Source organism: Falco naumanni, chromosome 12 (assembly GCF_017639655.2).
Source record: "Falco naumanni isolate bFalNau1 chromosome 12, bFalNau1.pat, whole genome shotgun sequence".
Classification (NCBI taxonomy): domain Eukaryota; kingdom Metazoa; phylum Chordata; class Aves; order Falconiformes; family Falconidae; genus Falco; species Falco naumanni.
This window is the reverse complement of record NC_054065.1, coordinates 18892831-18916693: the sequence shown is the minus strand read 5'-3', so window position 1 is coordinate 18916693 and position 23863 is coordinate 18892831. Positions and strand designations below refer to the sequence as shown.

General features: G+C 37.0%; 1 protein-coding gene across 3 annotated transcripts in view; it reads left to right on the top strand.

Annotated features, from left to right (window-relative positions):
* Positions 1-23863, top strand: part of PLEKHH2 (pleckstrin homology, MyTH4 and FERM domain containing H2) — a 56977-nt gene that overhangs the window by 22425 nt on the left and 10689 nt on the right. For all 3 annotated transcript variants that reach the window (XM_040612070.1, XM_040612069.1, XM_040612071.1), the window contains exons 6-22: positions 1135-1216; positions 3021-3203; positions 4917-5905; positions 6891-6966; positions 7447-7541; positions 8173-8317; positions 10528-10664; positions 11749-11859; positions 12120-12206; positions 12711-12869; positions 13543-13623; positions 16743-16922; positions 17742-17850; positions 17950-18062; positions 20292-20471; positions 22254-22351; positions 22813-22990. In XM_040612070.1, coding sequence (XP_040468004.1) covers positions 1135-1216; positions 3021-3203; positions 4917-5905; positions 6891-6966; positions 7447-7541; positions 8173-8317; positions 10528-10664; positions 11749-11859; positions 12120-12206; positions 12711-12869; positions 13543-13623; positions 16743-16922; positions 17742-17850; positions 17950-18062; positions 20292-20471; positions 22254-22351; positions 22813-22990 — 3003 coding nt within the window. The remainder of the gene's footprint in view (positions 1-1134; positions 1217-3020; positions 3204-4916; positions 5906-6890; positions 6967-7446; positions 7542-8172; positions 8318-10527; positions 10665-11748; positions 11860-12119; positions 12207-12710; positions 12870-13542; positions 13624-16742; positions 16923-17741; positions 17851-17949; positions 18063-20291; positions 20472-22253; positions 22352-22812; positions 22991-23863) is intronic.

Sequence of the window (23863 nt, the reverse complement as noted above, 5' to 3'; positions counted from 1 at the left end):
TGACCAAGTCTGCTGGGGCCTGGCACAAAAAAGGACTTGATCATTTTTATTTTCCAGTGCCCACAGTACTCTTAGTCGTGAATAGCTTCAGAGGCACCAACTCTGTTCTCAAAAGAAACCAGGTGTCTCCATTATTTCTCTGCTGTGGTGAGATAACCATGTCTTTGCCCGGCCTAAAGGTGCCAGTTTTTGGTGTGCAGCTGTGCTTTCTCCTCCTTGTGTGTATAGAATTTAAAGTTACCTGTAAAAAAAACCCACCTGTTGTGGTTAACTGGAAATTATACTCACTCCAGTTGAAAAATAATTAAATTATTATTTTTAAAATGGGAAACTAGAAGTAACATTTACCGTTAGTCTCTGAGGGAGTGTTTGAAATCAATTAATAAAAATGCAATTAAGTTCAGCTAAAATTATCTTGAAAAACTTGGGACAAAATCAAATATGACTCAAATTATTTACTTAGTTTGAAAGATAGAGATTCTCAAGCTAGTTCCACAGAGGTCGTTAGGTGTCACCCAGTGGGAAGCTGAGTTGCTGGCTCTCCTGCGTGTGATGTGGGAGAGTCGGATTCCAGCGTTCTCTTTGCCTGATTTGGAGCAGGAGTTTGAACCAACATCTTTCACCTCCTGGTAGTGGGATACAGCAATGGGTTGTTGAGTATTTTTCTTCCTGTAGAAGGTCTTCTGCTCTCTGTAAAGTTTTTAGGTACCTGTTTTTTTAACTTTTGCTGTGGGATGGTAAGAGGCATTAGCACCATCACTCCCTCCAATTCCTCTGCTTGCTTTTGGGTTTGCCAGGTGGCACAGAAGTTTGTAATTCTGCCCTCTGCTTTTATTAAAAATGCCAGTGCAGATTTCTTTTTTCTCTAATAGTAAGGCTTTTTAGAGCACTCTTGGGTTTGCTTGGTTGGAGGAATGGTTTTAACAGAAGCTGAGCAAATAATCATTGCAAGGAATTTTGTTCTTCAGAATAAACAAATGCCTAGACTTGGCATTAAGAGAAGTAGCAGAGAGAAGCTTACCGTTTGAACTAGCTTTATCTTTAGATAGGCAGAAGTTCTGAGAAAATCTAAATGATGTAACGATTTAAAAAATCATTTCACCAGTGGATGAGATTACATTTATATGCTTTTAGTTAGAGGTGGAAAATCAGAACCTTCGCTTGATCAACCAAAAGCAAACCAAAGAGATGAAAACGGTACAGTCTAAACTGCAAGGTAAAGTACAGATCTTTTAAGTTAAAACTTATATATATATGGCATACTTCTTTCTATTCCCTATGAATTTGTGCATCCACATAATTGAAATACTCTGTTAAATCACAAAGATTTCAGTTAGTATGAATTGACATCAGAGTGACTGTGCATAAGGTGTTAGGCAAGCAATAATTAAATTTTTATTTAAAAGACGCACAGACAAACCACAGCTGTTTTTTGTTGGGTGAATGGTTCTCTCTGTTATTTAAGAGTTCTGCAAGTAGTAAGATTTGACTGGATTTATGTCAGATCTTTGCCTTCACTTCTTTATAGAATAGGTGGTCCTAGCACTGTTAAGGAATAGATGAGTGTCAGTCTGCACCTGCTTCTTCTAGCAAATGGTCAGCTGGGAATCAGAATTCTGATAAGATTTTTTTAATTAATACATTGACTACAATAATCCAAAATGTCAATTCAGCCACAGTACCACCAAGTTCCTCTCCAAGTAGAGATAGTTAATTTAAAATTCATAAAATGTAAATATGGGAAAGAGGAATATTCCTTCTAAAGAGCATTATTTTGCATTAATCAAAGTTGCACTTTACTTGCCACCGTGTGCCTGCTCATCAACTTTCTTAAGTCTTTCTGAAGGTTCCCACAACCCTCTCCATACATAGTTGACCTGACAATGTACTATGGTCTGAAGTTAGTATGCTACCTTGCCCTCATTTCTTCATAATCTCTCTCATGTATATATATACTTACACAGACATTTAGAAATGTGTATATATCTGTATGTACACATGTAATACGCATAATATGTGAAAAATATAAATAGCTTTTAAACTAAGATGTACCTCTCTGTTAATGAGGGAACTGCATTGTTTGTTTCTTTGCTGTTTTTTGATCAGTAGCAATTCGATACACTTTGGCACTTAACAGCTTTAGTCATCCTATTCTGAGAGATCTATTCAAAGGCTTTTTGAGACACTTAAGCATTTGTCAGCTGGTTTTCAACACACATTTACTGATATGCTTAAAAATATTAAGAAATTTATTACTATTTGCAGTGTCCGTGCTGGTAACAGGCTAAAAATTATGATCATGCGGTACTGTTAAAACAGTTTACAGGTATGGATAAGGGCCTTTTCTTCCTTGATTTGCCACAGAATTTCTTATAAACAGGGATGAACAGCATTGTTTCGTATCAGTTTCTGGCAGAATAGCTGTCCCTAAGGACAGATGTCATTTTCTGGAAGCACTTAATCATTTTATGCTTTCATCTTCTCTTGAAGTCCTCCATATATACCCTTCTAAGCCTGGTAACTTCTTTGTGTTTGCTGTAGCACCTATTACAGATTCTCTTAATATTTTTATCTGAAGGGAAGTCCACTACATATTTTAATACTATTGTTCTACAGTCTTTCCCATTATATATCCTAGACCAATCCATAAGATTTTGCTTCAGTCACAGCAGAATAAAATCTGGTATTTCCACTAGGTTTTCATTCTGTCTTAAGTACATGTTTTGTATCTTACTGCTGTTAAATTATTAAAAGAGATTACGGGTTTTGTTTCTATACTAAAAAAAAATAATAATCAATCTTTAAGAACCAGAAATGTAGCTCTGGGTTTATTTTGATATGGGGAGATACCAGATAGATTTTTACTCCTATAATAATTTTTTAATTATCTTTTTGCTAGATTTTAGTTGTCTTAAAAAACAAGTTTACACTGCAGAGGGAGAGAGAGAGAGATACTAGAGACCAGTAGGGTAATGTGCTGTATCTTTTTAACACAGTATTTCTGAATTACTGTTCTTCAGAAGCTACGGGTAAGAAGTCTGCTACTTCAACACAAAAGCCTGGGGAGTGTCAGCGACTAAGCAGTTTGACTTTTGGATGCTTTTCAAATCGAGCAAGAAGTCCTCAACCATCTCCTAAGTTTGAAGAAATAAGCAAGTCTTCATCTAAAGTGTCAGACTACACTGAAGGCAAAAACATGCCAGGTACTTAGTCACCAATATTGCCATTTTATTCTGACACAGGTTGAAAACTAAGATCGGCAACTATGTCAGTGTATCCGAACCAGCTGTTTTCAAAGTACATAGCAGGACTTTCTCCCTCTGTAATGCTCGTCTCTGTTACTAGGAGGAAAACCTGTTGAGCAGTAGTCTCCATAATACCGCTAATACACTGTCTGGCAGCATGCAGCGGCTGATGGGTGCTTTGGCTGCAAAGGAAACAATTTGTTGTGGCCCAGGTTTGCCCCACAGTAGCATAAAGAGTTTATGGCTGCCAGTCCCTCAGGGAAGGCCGTTATGTTTTTATGCCTGTGTAGTCTCACCTGAGTCCAGTTTCTGTGTTTTATCTATGCTATGACTGGTGTCCCAGTGTTACTTTTATGCCCTAACTCAACAAGATCAACTCAGTAACCTTTCATTAGTATGATCAGGGTCAGAAAAAACAGAAGAGAGTCTTGGACATGTTTTCTCATCTTTTCCTATCTGAAGAAGGAGAATGCTCCTTGATCAGGTCATTGATCAAGCCTTGAAGTCTTGTAGTGCCAGCAGATTGGCCTGGCATGCTGTTAGGCTCTTATAAGCATAAGCAAGTCCATTGCAGTTTGCTACTTCCCTTAAGCAATGAAAAGGTCAGGAAGGAGACTTGCTCTGGTCCTTCATTTGAGTCCCACAGTACTGTTCATGACCTCAGCGTTTTCACCAGTTAGTCATGGTACCCAAAATTGCAAGTTGAGGTCTGTAGAAAATCAGAAACTGAAATAGGTCCTATTAATATTTTGTATATTTGTATTACACCAAGTTCATTATAAAGGTGGGTATGTATTATTATTTCTGTTTTTATAGATGAGGGAATTGAAATGAGAAGCCTTTTTCAAGGGAAAGGATAAGAAACAGACCCTTAGGCTTGCCTAGACAGAAGCAGATCAACTTTTGTGATATCATTACATGGAGTAAATTAAAATCTTTGGCTTATCCAATCCACTTCATACAGCTATTAAACATCAATTTTACCAAGTGTCTGTGTAGAAAAGCCCTAGTTCTTGGGTCTGTTTTTACTTGAGAGGAGCACATAGGCATCACTGACACACTGCGACCTATAGTGCTCTTTTGCAAAACCAGGTAAAAAGGAACAGCAGAAGCGAAGTTGTTTTTAATACAGCATTTCCTAGGCATTTTTCATGAGCCTGTCTTGTATATCTTAAGCATTCACCACTAGGAATACACTAATAGCTTACAGAATAAATTTCTGTGTATAAACACTGTAGAAATGCTCAGAATATTTAATTTGTTAATGTAAATACTTTCTGACGATCTGTTATTAAACTTTAATTTTCCTTAGATTTAATAAAGCAGCTAAATTTATATGCCCTCTTACATCTTTGGGTTTTTTTGGTGGTTTGTTTGTTTGTCTTCATACATATGTGGTTTACTTTCAGATATGGCTCCACTCTGCTTTTCTTCACATTTACTGCCATTTTTAGTTGGGCTAAAACTTGGAGTGATGTCTGTTACCATTGTTTGGCAAACATCATTGCAACTTCAGTTGCATTCATAAATTACAGTATTTTTCTTAATTTTATTATTTACAACAGTGAAAAACTTAAATGTGCTTACACATTTGCAGACATGATGACCAAATCCTTTAGCAGTCAGGTTTGCTAAAGTAATATTGTCATGTTCATTGTATTTCTCCTCTAGAGAAGGATATCCTGGAAACTACCTTTGCAGTTCCTGCACACCAGACGAGTAAAGGTCAGAAGTCATTGCAACAAAGTTCCTCTGGATCAGAGCAGAACAAAAATGTGCGAACTAGCGGTTCATCCAAAGATATAGACAGCGACATGTCAAAGAACTCCTGCACTACCGGGAGTGACTGGAGCTCAGACGAGGATGGAGGAGACACTAAAGGACTGAAATCCAGGTGTGCATCGACTCTTTCAAGCCACACATCTGAAGAGAATGCAAGGTACGGTAGAGTGGGAAGTGAAATGTATTTGACAGCATCTGATGACAGTAGTTCTTTATTTGAAGAAGATACTTTTGGTGTTCAGAGGGCTCAGCACAAGAAGTTATACTCCTGGCAGCAAGGGTCCCAAAGAAAAGGTCAGAACAATCCAGGTGGAAAGTGCAACTCTGACTTCACAAGTAAAAAGAAAGACCAAGACAGTTCTTCAGATGAACTGAATAAGAAATTTCAGTCTCAGAGGCTAGATTATTCATCCTCATCCAGTGAGGCAAATACCCCAAGTCCAATTTTAACACCTGCTCTGACACCTAAACATCAAATTCTAGCAACTTCTGCTGGTTCCCAATGCACAACACAATCAGATTCTCCCTCAAATTTGCCACCGCCAAAGCTACGGACTCCTAATGTGTTTAATATAAATTCAGCGTTAGCAAAGAAACATCTAAGCCAGCCCCAGCTGAGTTCTGACAGAATGTTTGGTAAAAATAGAAATGCCATAAGCATGATACGTCCGTGGAGACCTCAGGAAACAGACATTGATCTGGTGGATGGAGAAGATACAGATATCTTAGAGAAAATGGAGATTGGCTGTGATGAAGGAGTGTTTACCTATGACTGCACTGAAGCACAAAATGCTGAAGCCCAAGAACCCTGTGATATGACAAAGAAGGGTGCTAGCAACAAACCTCCAACCCCTCCATTACATCGATTTCCTTCTTGGGTAATTATAGATATTTTTCTGTTTGGTGAAACTAACTCATTTTCATGCCTCTCTTCTATGATATTTGTTGCCTCTACCTTTCTTATTTTCTGTTTGATGACAGGGTGTTACTTTAATTGGAACTAAGACAGCACACTCCGAAGCAAGTTTGATTTGAAGCAGAGTATTTCTGCCACTTAAAAACATTGTCACTACTTTTGTAGATAAGACCAATATTTTTCATGTCACATCTAAGTTACATATATCCTTTTGAGTGTATCAAAGGAGGTAATGCTTGTGTAAATGCATTTTTTTATTTATCTTAACACCAACAGAGCTTAAGAGGGCTAGTGTCAATGCCTTTGCTATAATCATCGTACCACTCACAGTCTAGGCAATGAAGTCAATGGAAGACAACTACAGATTACAGAAGTTATTGATCACATTTCCAAGTAAAATTTTAAACCCATCAACCAGGGAATTAAAATAGATATTAATATGTCTTACACAAAATCCAAAATTAACTGTGTCAAGACTGATTCTTCAGTTCCAAAGTCACGAGATTTATTAATGATTCAGAGATGAATAATGCATTAATGTAACACCTTCTCTCTGTATGTATTTTAGTGCATCTTTTTTCACTATAGATTTTCTTATGGTGGCCTTTTAACAGAAAACAGTTAAAAAGTTGCCTCTTAATGGCATTTCTCTGTTCTTAACATACAGTCTTCCATTAAAAAATACCTTCTTTGGCCTCTGATAATAGCTTTTAAAAATGTTGCCTACAGGGCAAGCATTGTGTGAAAAAAAGGTTCAGACTGGTCATGGATATGATGGGTATGGCATATAAAACAAGGATGCATTTTTCAGCTGCTATTGATGATGCCATTTTATAAACCATTTTATCATATTGTTCCACTAACACAAAGACTAGGAGGCTATGGGGAGATACACTGAAATTGCTGTGTTTTAATTATCTACCATCAAATCCATTCTGCTTGTATAGGAAAGCAGAATTTATGCTGTAGCCAAATCTGGTTTAAGGATGTCTGAAGCTTTCACCACGGACTCTCTTAACAAAAGTAAGTGCTTTAGCTGTTCATTGTTTCATCCACAAAAATTATCTTCTTACGGTGATTTGTGAGCAAGGACGAAATGTCCCTGTTCCTCTGAGATATATTTATGAAGATTCAGTTACCTGCTATTTAAAACCTAGAAGATCATTGGTTATCTTTCCATTGTCTTCTGTTACATTGCTTTATGACTTTGTGCTGAATTTGTACTTTATTCACTCCAGTTTTCTTTGCAATTCATTTTGAAGATTCTATACCAAGTACCAAGATAGATTATACATCCAATTTAGAAAGTGGTAGTGGTCATGACTACAATTTATTTATACTCCTTAAAACCATTGTAAATTTCAAAAAGCTATAAATCTCACATCCAAAACAGTTCTTGAGTTAGTTTTTTATAGCAGCTATACAATGAAACAAATTATGTTTGAATTTGGTTAATTGAGGCATAATTAGGAAGGTAATTTATAAAATATGTTGCTTTTTTAGGTGCTGTTTCACTAACTTCATACTCCGTATCCGGATTATATACGTCTCTGATATATAAGAACATGACCACTCCTGTCTACACCACTTTGAAAGGGGTAACTGTATTACTGGTTAAAGGAAATTTTTAAACACCATTAGGCTTCACATACAGGAACGTACTGTTGCACATTTGATGCTACCATGCCAAATATGTCCTAAGATGATGTTTAGAGATCATAGAACCCCAGAAGTAATGGAAACGTCAAATAGCTGGAAAAAAAATATTGCTGCTTATAAAATGTTAGTAGCCTAGGTCAGTTCTTCTTAGGTTCCTTGCTGATTTTTTCCAAAGGCTTGTTAATTATTAAACAGATCCACATGGTGTTCAGTGCCATAATTAAAAGTGTGTGTATATGCAGAAATGTTTTTGTGTTAGTGGCAAAGCTGTTCATAGTCAGATAGCCAGCAGGAACTAAACACAATGTTGTTTGTCTTCTGGCAGCCTTTTGCGATTTGGAAAGACCTATGCCTTGAGCTAGCTCAGGTTTCTGTTTTAAAGTGTGGGCATGGTTGAGTATACAGAGGGCAGAAGGAATCCAGTTTTATGTTAATATTTGTGTGCCAAAACTCACAACCCAAGCAAGAACAGCTTTGAATGTTATGAAACCAGCAGAGCTCTGCCACAGCATGAAGGAAATGACTGATACCCTTTATGCAAGGTATCAAAGAATGTGTTAATTTCTGCAGAAAGCAACTCAAATAAGCAACAGCCCATTTATAGATGAGTTGTCAGGATCTGAGGAAGAAGACAGCTCTTGCTCCAGCTCAAGGACTTCTGAGTCTGATTCTCGAAGCAGAAGTGGTCCGGGTAGTCCTCGGGCTATGAAACGAGGTAGGCAAAAACCCTAAGAACAAGTAACTTCTGGGAAGTTTGGACAGCTACGCAGTTTACACGATCTTCTTAGAAATGGATTTCTTCCTTAAACAGCATGGACATCTTAATCTAGGCTTTTATGTTAGCTACCAAAGCCTAGATCTATTATTCAAGCAGGAGAAAGGACTGTTATACATGGCTTTCTTTTTATTGCTGTTATTATAGATGTCTTTTTAAGGCATTCATCTAGTAGCTGGCTGTTGTCAGGAGGGAAAAGTGACTTGTGCATTTAAAGCAAGAAGCTCCAATCTATCTGTACTCTGTCATGCCAAGGACTTCCTATGACCTTTAACTGTAGGTATGTAAAAAGTAGAAAAAAGTAATTGTCATAAGAAAAAAAAACCCCACATATATTCAAGTTTATAAAACACAGTAGCAAGTGCATGTGATTAGAAAGCAGGTGGAAAAGTTCCCTCAAGAGAGTATTTGATTCTGTCATGTCATGGAGTAAAGGACATCATTCAGTTTTACAGTGATTGTCTCAAGGTCCTGTGCAAAGATTTAATTAAAACACTTGAACATAGTAATGTTCTGTCTTTTGTGGAAGACAAATCTCACAGCTGTAGGCAATTGTGTGTCTTCCATCTGCAGAATGAAAATAATATGCTTCTTAACACTAAAAGTTACAATGTTTCCTTATGGAGTGACAGTATCAGTATTACATCCCTGTGAGTATTTCTTCACTGGGTAAACCAAGGGAGACTAAAATCTAAAATCCTATTGAGGCCAAGGGTTAAGATCCTTCATTATACATTGCTTTAGAAAAGCAAAATAGCATTATTCAGTACTCTTTGTTATGTATGTTAAAATCCCAGTTAGCAGAAGCTCCACTCAGTCACCCTTGAGCAGCTGGATAGAGCCATAGTTTTCCATTGCCAGCCCCACATGGCTTTGTGTCCTGTTGCGAGTGATGTACAGTTGCTACATTAGTAGTACCCATAGTTCCTGCTTCCCAGCAGCTGGATTTTGCTGAGCAAAAACCAGTGCAATGGCTGCAGACAAATCTCATGTTACATGCTTGCACAACAGGAAAGGTAAATTAGCTAATTTAGTAGCTGGTTTCACCTACGATTTATATCCATGTCTGTAAAATGGAACCATTCCTTTTGTTTGTGCTTTCTTCTCATAAAGTAGTCCTTGCATTGTTTTATGAATGGAAACCTTTCTTAACCACAAAACACATATGTACATATCTTTGTTGAGATCATGTTGTTTAAAAATCTGGGCAGTCACAAATTTCCCTAGGTGCATAATTAGCTTGCGGCATTATTTGTTATTCAGGGTTCTACACGAGAAGAGAAAAACCCACTCTGAAAGCCCAGGTGGGTTACCAAAGCAATAAATGAGAAAAGCTTTTTTTTCAAAATAAAATTGGGAAACGAGTTTGGAAATGAATGAAACAAAGGAAATAAGGCATCTTTCTTTCAATCTTTTCAAACCTTTCGGAGTAGAACACCAGTCCTTACAGAAGGATGTGTTCACATATTTGAAAATAATTATTTCTGTGATGAATAAGGGAGGAGTTTGAATTTTAATTGATGATTCACTACAGTTGAATACTGGGTACATTTTTTTGGTGAGGGGGATTAAAGCTAATAAACACTAAAAAAAATCCTGAATCTGGAATTCAGATTTTTAGAAAACCTCAGTATAAAAATTCATACTAATTGCAAAATACAGACAGTCACCTACAGCTTCAACACATGGCAGATCTTGGGCCTCGCTTCTTAGTACACAAGCAGTTCAATGAGAAATACAGACTAGAGTGAATGAGAGAAAGGGGAAGGGGAGAGTTGCTTAGTTTAATTAAAGATCCTGTACTCGTTTTCTAGAGAATGAATGTGATGCATGTCACTAACTCCTTCCTTAAAAAAGCTGTTGTAATATACCAGAAGGTGATAATACGTAGAAGACATCTATTAATTTCATTCACAAGTGACTTAAACTCGGTTTAATTCTGAAGAAAATGGGATTTGGGTATTAGCACTCTGCTAATAGTTTGATAAGCTGATACTTAAAAAAAAGCTTGGTTCCTGCTGCATTTATGCTCATACTTGTGTTTGCCTGCAGATCCTGTTCAGATATTCTTTCTGCATGAATATTCTGATCTCATTTGTTTGTAATGGGATAAAAAAAAATGAAGAAATGTTCCTCTTCATTTAACACAGGTGTGTCTCTATCTTCTGTGACCTCAGAAAGTGACTATGCTATTCCTCCGGATGCATATTCAGTAGATGCAGACTATTCGGAGCCAGAGCAGAAACTTCCTAAGACCTCTTCCTCACCTAGTGATAATGGCAAAAATGTGAGTACGAAATTTCTGTGAAGAAGTGTACCTGTGGTGCTGTGTGTATATTTATGTTCAAAGGCTGCTACCAAATCTCTGTCTTGGAGACTCACAGAACGCCTTATGAGTACAAATAGCAAAATATACCAACAGTGTGTTAGCCATGTAAGGCTATAATGATTGAAGGGAAGTGGAGGATAATTCTGAGCTTTCTATATAATGATTGAAAATAGGTAGACAACTCCAGAAGACAACTCAAAGCACTTAAGATTTTCCTTTCTTGGAACCAGATCTGGTATCAGATTGCACGTGAAATACTGAAATCAGCTTAAAATTAATATTTGAATATTCAGGGACATAGAAAGGCATTCCACTGAAGGAGCTGAAGGCATCAGTAGAAATCTGTGTGCAGTAATATGTTTCTATAGTTTTCCTCATACAGGGAAAACTTTAAACATCAGAGAAATCAGAAGTAGAGCAACATGCAAGGAAGGTCAAAGAAACCATTATGGGGTATTGGTCTGTCTCCAGGAGTTTTTTAATGGCCTGTGTTAGTAGTTAGTGTTTTAACATACAAGTGTATTGACTGCCTGGTGATGAAGATAATGTATTTTAAGCTTTCTTCATGGAGCAAAATGGTGAACTCTCTTCTACAGGTGTACACACTAAAAGTATGGCTGTGTCGAGCTCTGAATTACAGTGCTCTTTACCTGGTCCATAGGTTAGGCCCTGAAGTTGGGGGAAGATGTATATTTACATGGTATTCATTTTGTTCCTTGTTTAATATAAATAATTAGAAAATAAAATCAGGAATCATCATATTCTTCATTCTTTTGTATGGTTCTGGACAAATCACTTACTCTCCTTTATGTACTATAACTTTAAGTAGGGATATTAATCAGTTCTCCCACATGCATGGCATTTGTCTTAATCGATGATTGTAAAAAATTTTTTGTTGGACTGAAATCAAATACTGAAATTATTCTTTAGCATGCTTTTAAGTCATTAAAGTATGTGTGTGCATATGTATTTATACATATCTCTGAGGGGTATTTTATATGTGTACCTAACTACATTTTATAAATATATACTTCTAAATCAGGAACCTTTGGAAAAATCTGGATATCTGTTAAAAATGGGCGGTAAAGTAAAGACCTGGAAACGACGGTGGTTTGTGCTTAAAGGAGGTGAATTACTATACTACAAATCTCCAGTAAGTACATGTAACTTACCTGCTACTTAATGTTAGATTGTTTTTAGTGAGAATCAAATGCTGCTAGAAGGAAAAGAAATGCGGTCCTGGTGTCTGAGCTGTTAGAGAATGATTCAGGACTCAGTTCCTCAAGAGGTTTACAAGGTACTCAATGTCTAACTAGGAATTACTTATCAAGATTAATGTTTAAATGAGTTCTATAATTATTTATTGCTATTTGTTGATAGATTTCAAATACTCTTTTCCCGTTCTTTCTATAGAGTGATGTCATTCGAAAACCTCAAGGTCAAATTGAGCTAAATGCATCTAGCCATATTGAAAGGGGTGATGGAAAACAAACAATTCAGGTGTGTGCTTTTCTCATCTGTGTTTCAGTGGGGTTTTGTTCCATCGATCCCCAAAACCAACCCCTTGTTCCAGTCCTGTTGGACTGGAAGTCCACGTGTGGACTTGGAATGAATCACTGCCCTTCATTTGTAATCAAAGAATCATTTCAGTTACAGAAACTAAAAAGTCCTACATGTAGTCTTGTTTGTATTGTTGCAAAGGTCAGATTGTCACGTATGAGACAGAAATAGAGTCATCTTGGGGCCAGCCATTAGGGCTAGGATAAATTGTTCGTCTGAAAGGAAACAAATTGAGTTTTCTCAGTTCTGCTGTCCTGAAACTGTTCAGATGAAGCCTTAGAAAAGGTCTGTCTGCTCTGCCTGGCCACAGAATGTTTTGTTAATGAAAAGTACTTTGGGGAAAATGAACCCCCCAAAGTTCTGAAACTACATTGTTCAGCCCCCACACTGTGGGGTCAAATGTATAATGTTCCTAATGCTCAAGACTCTTCTGTTACTACGTAGCTGACCACAGAAAAACGAACATACTACCTGACTGCTGATTCTCCCAACATCTTAGAAGAATGGATAAAAGTACTGCAGAATGTTCTTAAAATACAGGCTGCCAGCCCACTTTTCATACAGCCTGAAATCAAGCCAACCATGAAAGGATTGCTTACAAAGGTAAGAATACTCTTCTTTCCCCAATCTGCTTTATTCCATATATCTTAAGAGTAATATCTAGATGAAAATGGCCCCAAAATAAAATAAACACAGCACAACAGACATGTATTTGCTTTCCCAGTACTTTACAATGTGAACAGTCCAGGAGGACTACCAGCTCGCCTACTTTGGGCAGTATTTTTCTTCTGGTTGGTTGATTTGATTTTTCTTTCTGTCTTTTTAATTCATTAGTTCCTGTGTTCAGTTCTCCGTTTGCAATTCAGTGGTATCCTAGTTCAGCCTATGTTTCAGTAGCTAATTGACCTACCTTACTTCAGTGGAGTGCTCTCTTTTTCTGTGTTATTCACCGGGACAGATTATTTAATGATAATAAAATTAGGTATAAAAGGAATTTATCTCTCTTAATTCTTCCATTTCCTTTGCTTCCACTAATTTAGGCCTGATCCAAAGCCAAATGAAAACTCATATTGGCCTTTGGTTTGAGACAAGCATCCAATGCTTTCTTATGCCCTTAATAGTTAGGCAGTTTTAATTATTTGTCTAGTGATGTGGAAGAAATTGGAAAGAAATTTGAACCAAGGCATTTACTCCCAACATCACCAAACTTCAGAGATGGGGAAATGTAGTCTGTATTTCTCTTGCTGTGCTTGTTCGTAATGTTCTGTAATTTCAGGTGAAACACGGATATTCCAAAAGAGTTTGGTGTACCCTGGTTGGAAAAATTCTCTATTATTTCCGTAATCAAGAAGACAAGGTAGGTCCCTTAATTGTTTCCTCAGTGAATGGAAGATAACATACTGAAGTAAACTTTAAACAGTTACAGCTTTATTAAGGTACAGTTGGCCTGGGCAGTATATGCCCATTTTATCTTGATTGCCAAACATTCAGGCTTCACAGATTATCAAATTGGAAGGTTCCTGTCTAACAGACAGTAATGCAGGGCATGCCCATTGGTCTCCTTCCCCTGCAGGACATGATACATATTCTGCATCTTCTTATCCCTAGCTGAAGAGGGACACTGATCTGCTGACAATTCAGGTCTGCCTTTCTGAGCAGCGTGAGACTTACCAGAAAAGACCTGGCTGTCATTTACTTCTGGAAGCTGACCCTTTCCAATGTGTTTGCAGTGGGCAGTGACTGCAAGTTTCAAGAAATTAAATGTTCTTTGTATCCCTCAATTGATTTCCAAATCCTGTTCTTTTGTATGTCACTGTACCTCCAACAGGGCTGCAAGAAAGGCCAAAAAAAAAAAAGCTTAGCAGGATGTAGTTTGCTGCTTTGCAGATGTCTGTCTGTGGAGGGGATCTTTTCCCATTCACCATCAGGATTACAGAAGAGGAGCTCACTGTCTACAACTGGTGTGGTGGACAGAAATGGAGGTGGAGAACAGCAAAAGAAAGGGATGAGAAAATTATTTCTAAAACCTAGGGAAAATACTGTTTGAGGAAGAAAAGGAAGGAATGGGGATCCAGTCAGCTTTTAAGTTAACCTTCCAACATCCCATATCATGTAGGACATAAGGAGCTAAGGAAAGCCAAGACCTGCGTCTTCCACATTGGGCCTGATGTTTAGTTCTCTACCCACACCTCTGAATATTTCCAGTCATATATACCTACAGAAACAAGACAAAGGACACTTCCTAGTTATACTTTTCACCTGTCCTTTTGTTCCAAGGCATTGTATTTTGTCATCAAGAAACATCTTTTTAATGGAGGTGGGTCAGGCACAAGATTTTGGAAACTTCTACAAGAATTCTTGTTAATACTGCTGAGGTTATGAGTATTTGATTCATATCCTTATTATCTAGCTCTACCAAAAAGACGACTGATGCTTGACAAAATGGTAACAGTCCACTGAGCCGTTATAACCACCAGTTAAAAAAAATAGAGAAAATCTCATTTGTAACTTCTAATCTAACCAGATAATCACACTGGGGCCAGTAATTTCTAGTTTTTTTTCATAAAGCTAGTTATACCTTCTGTTACCCTTCCCTTTTTTTAGTCATTTCTAAATACTCAACTAAACCTTATTTCTAGAATTATGTAAGATAGCAGTAACCATCCATCAAAACATTCTATTTTAATTACTGTCTAAAAAAGAGTAATACAGGGCCGGGGAATCAAATGACTAGAGCATTAAACTCTAGCTCACCTTACAGGGATATTAAAATTAACTTGCATTTTGTCCTACAAAGAAATGTCTATATCTGAATTTACACATTTTTACATTGAAGATTTGGGGGTTTTAGCATGCCCTTTAGAAGCATCTAAGAATTTTGCTGGCTTTTTGTGAACATTTCCTTCACATTTGGAACAAGTTTTACTGCCCTTTTAAAGCAAAATTGAAACTAATTTGCTAGCTTGTAATAGAATAAGAACTTAGCTTTTGTAAGCAGAATTTGTATGAAAAAATTTCCAAAGCTAGTTAATTTCTAATGTTCAACAATTTGGTAATTAAAAACATGTTTGCTGTAGCTGAATGTGCCTGTACTGAAACAAATTACACAATCAGCAGTGGTTAATACAATAATAGAGTCCATTTAAGTGGCTTCCTTTCAAAATGGAATTCTAATTAAAGAATCAGACAACTGTGTTACAGCTTAACATAGTGAATAAATCAGTCTTGACTATTTGTATGTGAAATGGCATTTCTTGGTTCTCAGAATCTTATCTTGTTCCAAAAGTTGAATGCTTCAGAAGCACCACAGAAAATACAAAGCACTGGAATAAAGAGTGACCACTATGTGGTGTTTTCTTCAAAATTATTATATATTAATAGCTGACTTTATCAAATCACTATACAAGAAGTCCATCCTAGATGAGTCAAACTTGCCAGTACTCTCCAGTATGTTATTTTCAATTTGTAAACAGTATTATTGAGAAGCCTCATCTGCTTTTCACTGGTGTTAGTATTTCAAGACAACTTACTTTAGGCTTACACTTGAATGTGGCACAAATAAGATGATAGTTACTGTAGTGCCCGACTATCTGTTTACCAAAGGGAAACAAAACTTCCCTCTCTTTCTGCTGAATCACTAAACATTGCTAGACAACAACACAGAAACAGCAGCCAAAGCTTCTTCACTATACCATTAAATAACACTCTTGAACGTCCTGATGTCTGAACAGCTAGAAAAAGAGCAGTGGTGCTGTGGGAAGGGAGGAAGCTTTGCATAAAATAGTCAGTAAGGACTGCGATCCTCTGCTAGTTCTATCACCAGTTGTGAAGATTGCAGGCTGTGTTTGTGTTCGTTGTGGCTTCCTCTTGATAATGACTATGAAATAGTTACTTCTTTGAAAAGTTCCTTTTGAATGGCTTTTTATATAAAGTATTTCCTCATAAAACGATCATAGCTACATATACAGCTTAAGACTCAAGTACTGTGGTCTATCAGGCTGGAGAATTAAAACCAACTGACATGATCTACCACACAAAAAATGGTACCTTTTGAATTTATAGCATGGGTGAAATAGGTATGTCAACAATACAGTGCTGTCCTCTGAAATAACAAGATTATAATTAAAGTTCTAGGCTTGACACAGGGAATTTTTGCTTGGAACCAGGTCTGGAAACTCTGAATAATTATTTCTCTCACCCTAACAGGCATTTATTGCACTAACTAGATGCAGAAGCAGACCTGGAAAATAATTTTTTTAAATCTCATTTTCAGACTTTGGCACATATCATTCTCCTTCTGCTGTCTGCAATAGCTGGCTTATCTGACATTCCTTGGCAGGAGTGAAAATTAATAAATACAAATGGGTTTTGATGGTAGTTCATGTTTTTCTTTCTATTTGTAGAATAAGAAATACAAAATCACTGTGCACTGAAGCAAATACTTGCTCTCTCACCACTTCTGATATTTACTTTTAGTTTCCTCTTGGTCAAATCAAGCTTTTTGAGGCAAAGGTTGAAGAAGTTGATAGATCATGTGATTCTGATGAAGATTATGAGGCTAGTGGCCGCAGTTTATTATCAACACATTACACTGTTGTTATCCACCCCAAAGATCAAGGACCCACTTATCTTCTTATAGGATCCAAACATGAGAAGGTAATAAAAAGAGTTTTATAAAGTTTCAGTAACACATCTGTGAGTATTGTGCTGTGATATGGATATTTCTTTGAGAGGAGGAGGCAGGGGACCTGCAAGTCATCCAGCTTGTAGTTTGATATAATAAGCAAGGAGAAGGTCCTGCTTCATTAACATCGATCAGAGTTTGTCTGTGAACCAGTACTATTGTAGGTAATCTTTTTTTTAAAATAGACAAAAATAAGCAGGGTTGCCTACATAAGGAGATAGTGCAGAATATCAAGTATGTTATAATTGGAGAATTTTGCTCACATTACACTAACCTGTAGACAGACCTGTAGCAGATCTTCCTGAGAGGTTTTAGAATACTGTTACCCATTTTCATTGATAAGATTAACGATAGGCAAGACTGCCCTAATGAAGTGAAGGAGAAATGAGAATAATGGTTAACAACTTTATTATTATTATTATTATTATTACTTCGTTGTTCTCAAGTAATCTTACAGATCTGGTTTTGCTTCCTGACCTTATCTCCAGGTCAGCAGGATCTAGCAGTGATTAAAAGGCACTTATGTTAGCTTTCTGAAGAGGAAAAGAAGAATGCCCTGATAATTGGCCATGATTTCTGAGGGTAAAAAACTTCTGAAAAGAGCGCTGTCCAATCTTCTTTGCTTAATATTTGTAACATAGAGACCATGAATACACGTTTATTCAAACAAGGGGAAACTCATTTGAGTTTCAACAGGAGTGCATGGTAGTGTTTCAGGTTAAGAGAAAAATCCTGATGAAGCAGTTCCTTCCAACACAGATTGAGTAAGCTGATGGTTTTTTCTGCTTTAGGACACGTGGCTTTATCATCTCACAGTTGCAGCTGGAAGTACCAGTGTAAATGTTGGATCTGAGTTTGAACAACTTATTTGCAAATTATTAAATATGGAAGGTGATACCAGTAAGTTAGTTTCTTAATCTTCTAATCTTCTAATACTTATTTATTGAATGTATTTATGAACTGAATTAATTGCAAAACCTATATATTTTATCCATTTAGCATCTCAGATTTGGAGACATCCTACCCTTTGCCATAGCAAAGAAGGAATATCTTCTCCTCTTACAACATTGCCATCAGAAGCCTTGCAAACCGAAGCAATTAAATTATTTAAGGTAAAACCATAGCAGATGCCTTTTTTATTAACTGACTTACTATTTTAACTCCTAGCTAAAGAATGGGTATTAGTTGGCTTACTGGAGTTGTTCAGCAGGTAAGAAAAAAGAAAAATTAAGTTTATTCTTGCCTTTAGCAGAGGTAATGAATGGACAGTAGCAGAATATTCCTGTATTATCTCACCGAAGACTAGCACTTCCGATGTAAAGAGATTGCTTTTAGTTGTGAGGGAGCAGTTCAGGCTTCAACTTTTGGGCTTTCTACTGAGATTTGATAAAGTGCAAGTTAGTAGAAAAATCCACAGCCATCATGGATGAGAATAATTTTATCCTGCAGTTCTTAAGTCCCAGACAACCTAACAGCATGGATGGATCTTTGTCTTCAGAGAACTGTATCCAAATACTATTTTTTCAATTGGATTTTAGGAAGAACAAATGGTAGGCAAAAGTTTTGTTGTAGATATATTTAAATCAGCTAGAATACATATTAAAAATTGGGGAAAAAAATGAAGCAAAGTTTTAAGTTTAACCAAGTCACAGATTATTTCAAATTGAGATAGAAGGCAGAGATTATATCTTTTTAATAAAATCTTTTTTTCATATGAAGTAGCTATTCTTAAAAGACTGATTAGGTATTCTAATAATATAAATAGAGAAAATATTGCAGAGTAGAATTATTGAAAGTATTTCACAACAGGTTTTTTTAATTCACTTTTAAAGATTTTCATACACCTTCAGTGAAAAGGCTTTATGAGAGACACATAATGGTTCATAACTGCTGTGCTGCAGCTAGTTTCTTGGGAATTTTTGTATGCCAGTAAGACCTTCTATCTTTCCCAGTTAAAGGCCAGATAGATGGTTGATATCTATGGCAAGCAGTACACTGCAATGCCATTAACCTTCTTTCTCCTCTCTCGTGCCCTCACCCAGGTAAAACTACTCCTGAACAGTAAGTAATAGCCAGGCTATACAGTCTGTTTCAGAGACAAAATCCAATCTTGCTGTTCCTTTTTTTTGTAAATGGTGAAGTAAATTGCAAGTTGGAAAGCACGGAGCTTGGATAAATGAACTTTCTCCACAAAACATAGACAAGTCTAAAGACCAAATTCCCTGAAGCATCAGCTTTCTGGAGAATTCTGATGTAATGGTTCAGATCTGGAAGGGAATCAAGACAAGCGCCCTGTGTTCAGTCGCAGCCACTTGTAGACAAAATTTCCAGCTTGTTTTTTTGAAATGTTTGAAGGACTTTAAAGGAGTATATCCATCTTATTTTCTGCAATCCTGCAGCATGAACATTTAAAAGGGAATGTACTCTGATAAAAATACATTTATATCTATTTGGAAATCACTTTCTGAAATATGTTTCAGACCTAATTCAAATCACAGACACTTGCCTAAAATAAATAAATAAGAGATTACTTGTATGACCTTTATTGAAACTTTGTGTAAATCAGTTTAAAAGTCAGGTCGGGAATTGATTTAGAAACAGACCGAGTCATGTTTCAGTTATTCCATTGCTGATAAAAATTAGTCCTGTGCATCCACATATTTTCATATAGATTAGAAATAGACTCGGCTTCCATCCATTTCTTCTACTTTGCTAAAATACGTTGAAAATTCATCAGCTATTTTACAGAGTAAAGCCAATGAGTGATGCATAAGTTTTCTTCTAATACAGCACAACAAATGTTTAACACCTGGCTTTCTTAAGACAGTACTGGGGATAGGAAAGGTTAGACTTACAGTTAAAATACCAGTGAAAGCCAAGATGTAAAACAAATGGGTCCAAATTATGGTTTTCTTACCTGTGTGTATTCTGCCTTGTTGTGCTCACTACTTGCACAATTACTTTACACTGGCTGTCACTGAGAGTTGTACGTTTTGCATTTTAAAGTCCTGTAGAGGGGTAAGCTATGTTCAGCATGTCCTTAAACCTGCCTACCACTACAACTGCTGCAATTCCTGCTAGAGCTCACTCCACTGGATACAGAATGAAAAGCCTGTTTTTTAAGAGGTATTTTTATCATAAGTCTCTCTGTATAGCTTTTCATCCATTGGGGCCCCTTTCACTATTTTTTGCAGGGCCAGTAGGGTTTCCTTAGTCTACTGGTAAACTGACTTAATTGTGGCTTCAGTTACAGCACTTAGACGTTTTGTTATACAGAATGTCTGAAAGATCTGTTGGGGCTTTTTGTGTGTAAACTCACTTGCTTATTATTTTGCATCTAGACCTGCCAGTTGTTTATAAATGCTGCAGTTGACTCTCCTGCCATTGATTACCATGTATCTTTGGCCCAAAGTGCTTTGCAGATCTGCCTCACACATCCTGAACTTCAAAATGAGATCTGTTGTCAGCTTATTAAACAGACTAGACGTCGACATCCACAAAACCAGGCAGGACCAGTACAGGTAACCCAGTATTTATTTTAATGGTACCTATTTCAACAGCAGTGAAGGAACTACACAGAGTGTTTAGAACGGCAAAGGGGCTTTGCTCTTCTGTAGCATCTGCTTACTTAAAATCAAATAAAACCCTGAACATCTTATTATTGCTGTGTCTTCCTGAAATGAAGCTCCTTGAAAGTATGTGAATCTGGTGATAAGAGTATATCTTTTCCTGTGCTGGTTTTAAAGGCTGGACATACAATGGTTTATCTTCAAGTTAAGTGTTGAGTAAGACAAGATGTATGGAACCCAATTCTTTTTTACTGCACCTCTCCTAAGGGAGTTGCTGCATCAGGAAGCTTGGTGGGCTAAACCACGTGGCAGATATCTCTGTAGCATAAGTGTGAAGGAAAGCTGTAGTGCCATGTTGTGGAAACTCCTCTCATATATCATACTGTTCTGCATGTACCTTGCATGCTAGGTTGTAAATACATACCTAAAATTCTTCACTTTGTCCACTGCCAGCTATTCATTGGTATCCAAATACGTAACACTTACATGAACTGAAATTGAAAGGAGAGCCAATACTTATAGAGTATTGATATAATTGAGTAGAATTAAGTAGAACACTTAGGCTTATGATGGAGCAATAGTTACAGAACTAGGAGATGGATCAGAAAATTAGAAAGGAAATTACCATATTAAGGCCTTTGTAAATAGGCACATTTTTCTCTTGCCACAGCAAGCAGAACATGACTAGCAGATGTACCTATTATCCAGAAACAGCCCATACCTGAGATATGGCTCATTTGTGTGCATGGCTAAAACATCCTCAAAGCTTTTACAACAGACATAGCACATTCATGTCAGTCAGCACACACTGAAGTTACATATGGTGATGGTATTTAAACTAACCATAATCTGTATTTGGTACTTTTTGTACTACTACCAAGGCCTTCTCTTTGATACAGATAAATAAATTGTTGCCATCATAATCCACTGGCACGATTTTTAAGAGTTAAAACAGTCTGTAAAATGTTTGCAGCCTCACGCTAATTTTTTGAAGTCCTAACTCCCACCCCTGCTTCTACTGCAGTGTCTTCCTGAAACAGAGCTGATGCTATCCTCTATCAGAGTACAGGTATTTGATGAAAGGGAATGTCTCTGTCTGTGCTGTCAAATTTGTGTTTAATACCAGGCAAATCAGATAAATCATGACAGAGAAACCCCATTTTTTATATTACAATGTGATGCACTGATACAATTGTGAGAAAAGTAGTTGCAATGTTAGTAAGTATATCCGGAGTACAGAGCAGTCTGTATAAAGTGAAGCCTAATGGATACATACTGAGCAATGAAAATATACCAAAATACTGAATAATTGTTTTTCAATAGTTACTGTCTACTTTGTAGGAAAATGTCTTATGGGTTGCTTCATAATATATGTAACAGGAGAGCTGAATTAAAATTGCACAGGCTTTTCCTCACTTCTTAGTGCTTGGCCTTGCAGCCTTAGTATTTTCCTATATATTAACTGCTTTTTATACAAACTGATCTGCTTTCCCATTTCCAGCCCTGAAGGAAACTTACTGTACACAAGTAAATAGAAAGAGGGCATTTTTGCCTTCCAATGAGGTGACATGCTTATTTACTCAGCTTTTTCTGTGTGTTTTGTTTTTTTATTCCCATTTACAGCGGTCTGTTATTTGACCTGGCACAGTTAAGCTGTACCGCTGGCCAGCAGCCAGAGCAGGAAGTTTTATTTTGTAATATGTTTAAACCAGTGAATGTCTTCCCTTTGTCCAGGGCTTGCAGCTCTTGGCTCTCTGCGTTGGACTCTTTCTGCCCCAGCACCCATTCCTTTGGCTTCTTAAACTTCATTTAAAGAAGAATGCAGATTCCAGGTGTGCCTGAATATTATTACCCAGCTAGTTGACTAGTCTTTCTGAAGTACCGTATTTTCAATCCTTCATTTAATATTTCAGGTCTTTTGACATATATTTTAAAATAAATTTGAGTAGAATTGTGCTCCAGTGCTACTAAAATGTAGTATGTTACTTCTATGCATAACTTTTATCCTTTGCTTTGAAAAATACTCTGCAGTGAAGCTCTGTATGTTGCAAAACTGTGAAAACCAAAATATGGCAGTTACACAGAACACTCTGAGCCATGTTCATCTTCCGCACTATTCTGTTGGTCTCAGTAGACTAATTCTCTTTGTAATTCCACATGGAAAAATGTGTTGGAAATCTCAGAGTGAAATCTGAGTGCTCCTCCTATCTGGCATCCCCAGAGAGATTTACTCACAGTTTACTATCATTTCAATCAGTCCCCAAGAATTGTTTTATTTCTTTTTTTGTCACAGGACAGAATTTGGGAAATATGCAATATATTGTCAGCGATGTGTAGAGCGTACCCAGCAGAACGGAGACAGAGAAGCCAGACCTTCCAGAATGGAAATCCTTTCCACTCTTCTAAGAAACCCCTACCACCATTCGCTGCCCTTTAGTATTCCAGTTCATTTCATGAACGGCATATATCAGGTAACAAGTAGACCATGAAATGTGAGGTGTCCCAACCCCTTGCTATTAGCATACACATGAAGTAGGATATTAGAAACAGAATTTGTAAGTGTTAAGGTAAACATGGTTCAAGTTTCATCCTGTGTCAGTGCTCTCAATGGCAGGCACAAGGTCCTTCTGATCTGATTTGATCAACAAAGAGTAAAGGTTTTGGGAAAAATCTTTAAAAGAAAGAAAAAAACCCCTGAAGCTTCTTTAAAAGTCAGAAATACTAAAGTTCTGTTTCTTATTTAACTTGACCATCAAATGAACGAATTAGACTGAAGAAAAGGGAAAGGTATTAAATTCCACTTCCTTTCATCAGGCATCTTGAAAGTTAAATATCTCAGTGAAAGCCTGGAAGCACAGCTGTAGCTTCCATTATCAGTCATGAAGGATAACCATATTCCTTACAGAACAAACACAGCTTCATTCTTAACTCTTTTGGGACTTCATCAGTCAAAGCCTGTAGGAAACTTTCCATGGGCTTCACAACCTGGTTTGTGTTTCTAACTGTGAGAGCTGACTGAAAAAAACCAAGTTTTTAATAATTCACAGTATTCCTAGACAGAAAGCACATTTTTATATGAAATCAAAGCTATATCGAATACACTTTTCATTTCAGGTCACAGAATAACTCTCCTTCTCTCCTTCCACCCGTGCCCCTGCCCCCCCCCCCCCGCCTCCCCGAGCTTCTTAATTGTTTACTCCTTGCCCAGTAAAACAGGAAAAACATGTATTTAAACCATCCTAAAAGGTTTCAAAATTCAGTTTTAACCAAAAAAAGGAACAACTTCCCAGCTGCTCATTGTTGAAAAATGTATACTTCCAAATGCTATGAAAATTACAATTGAA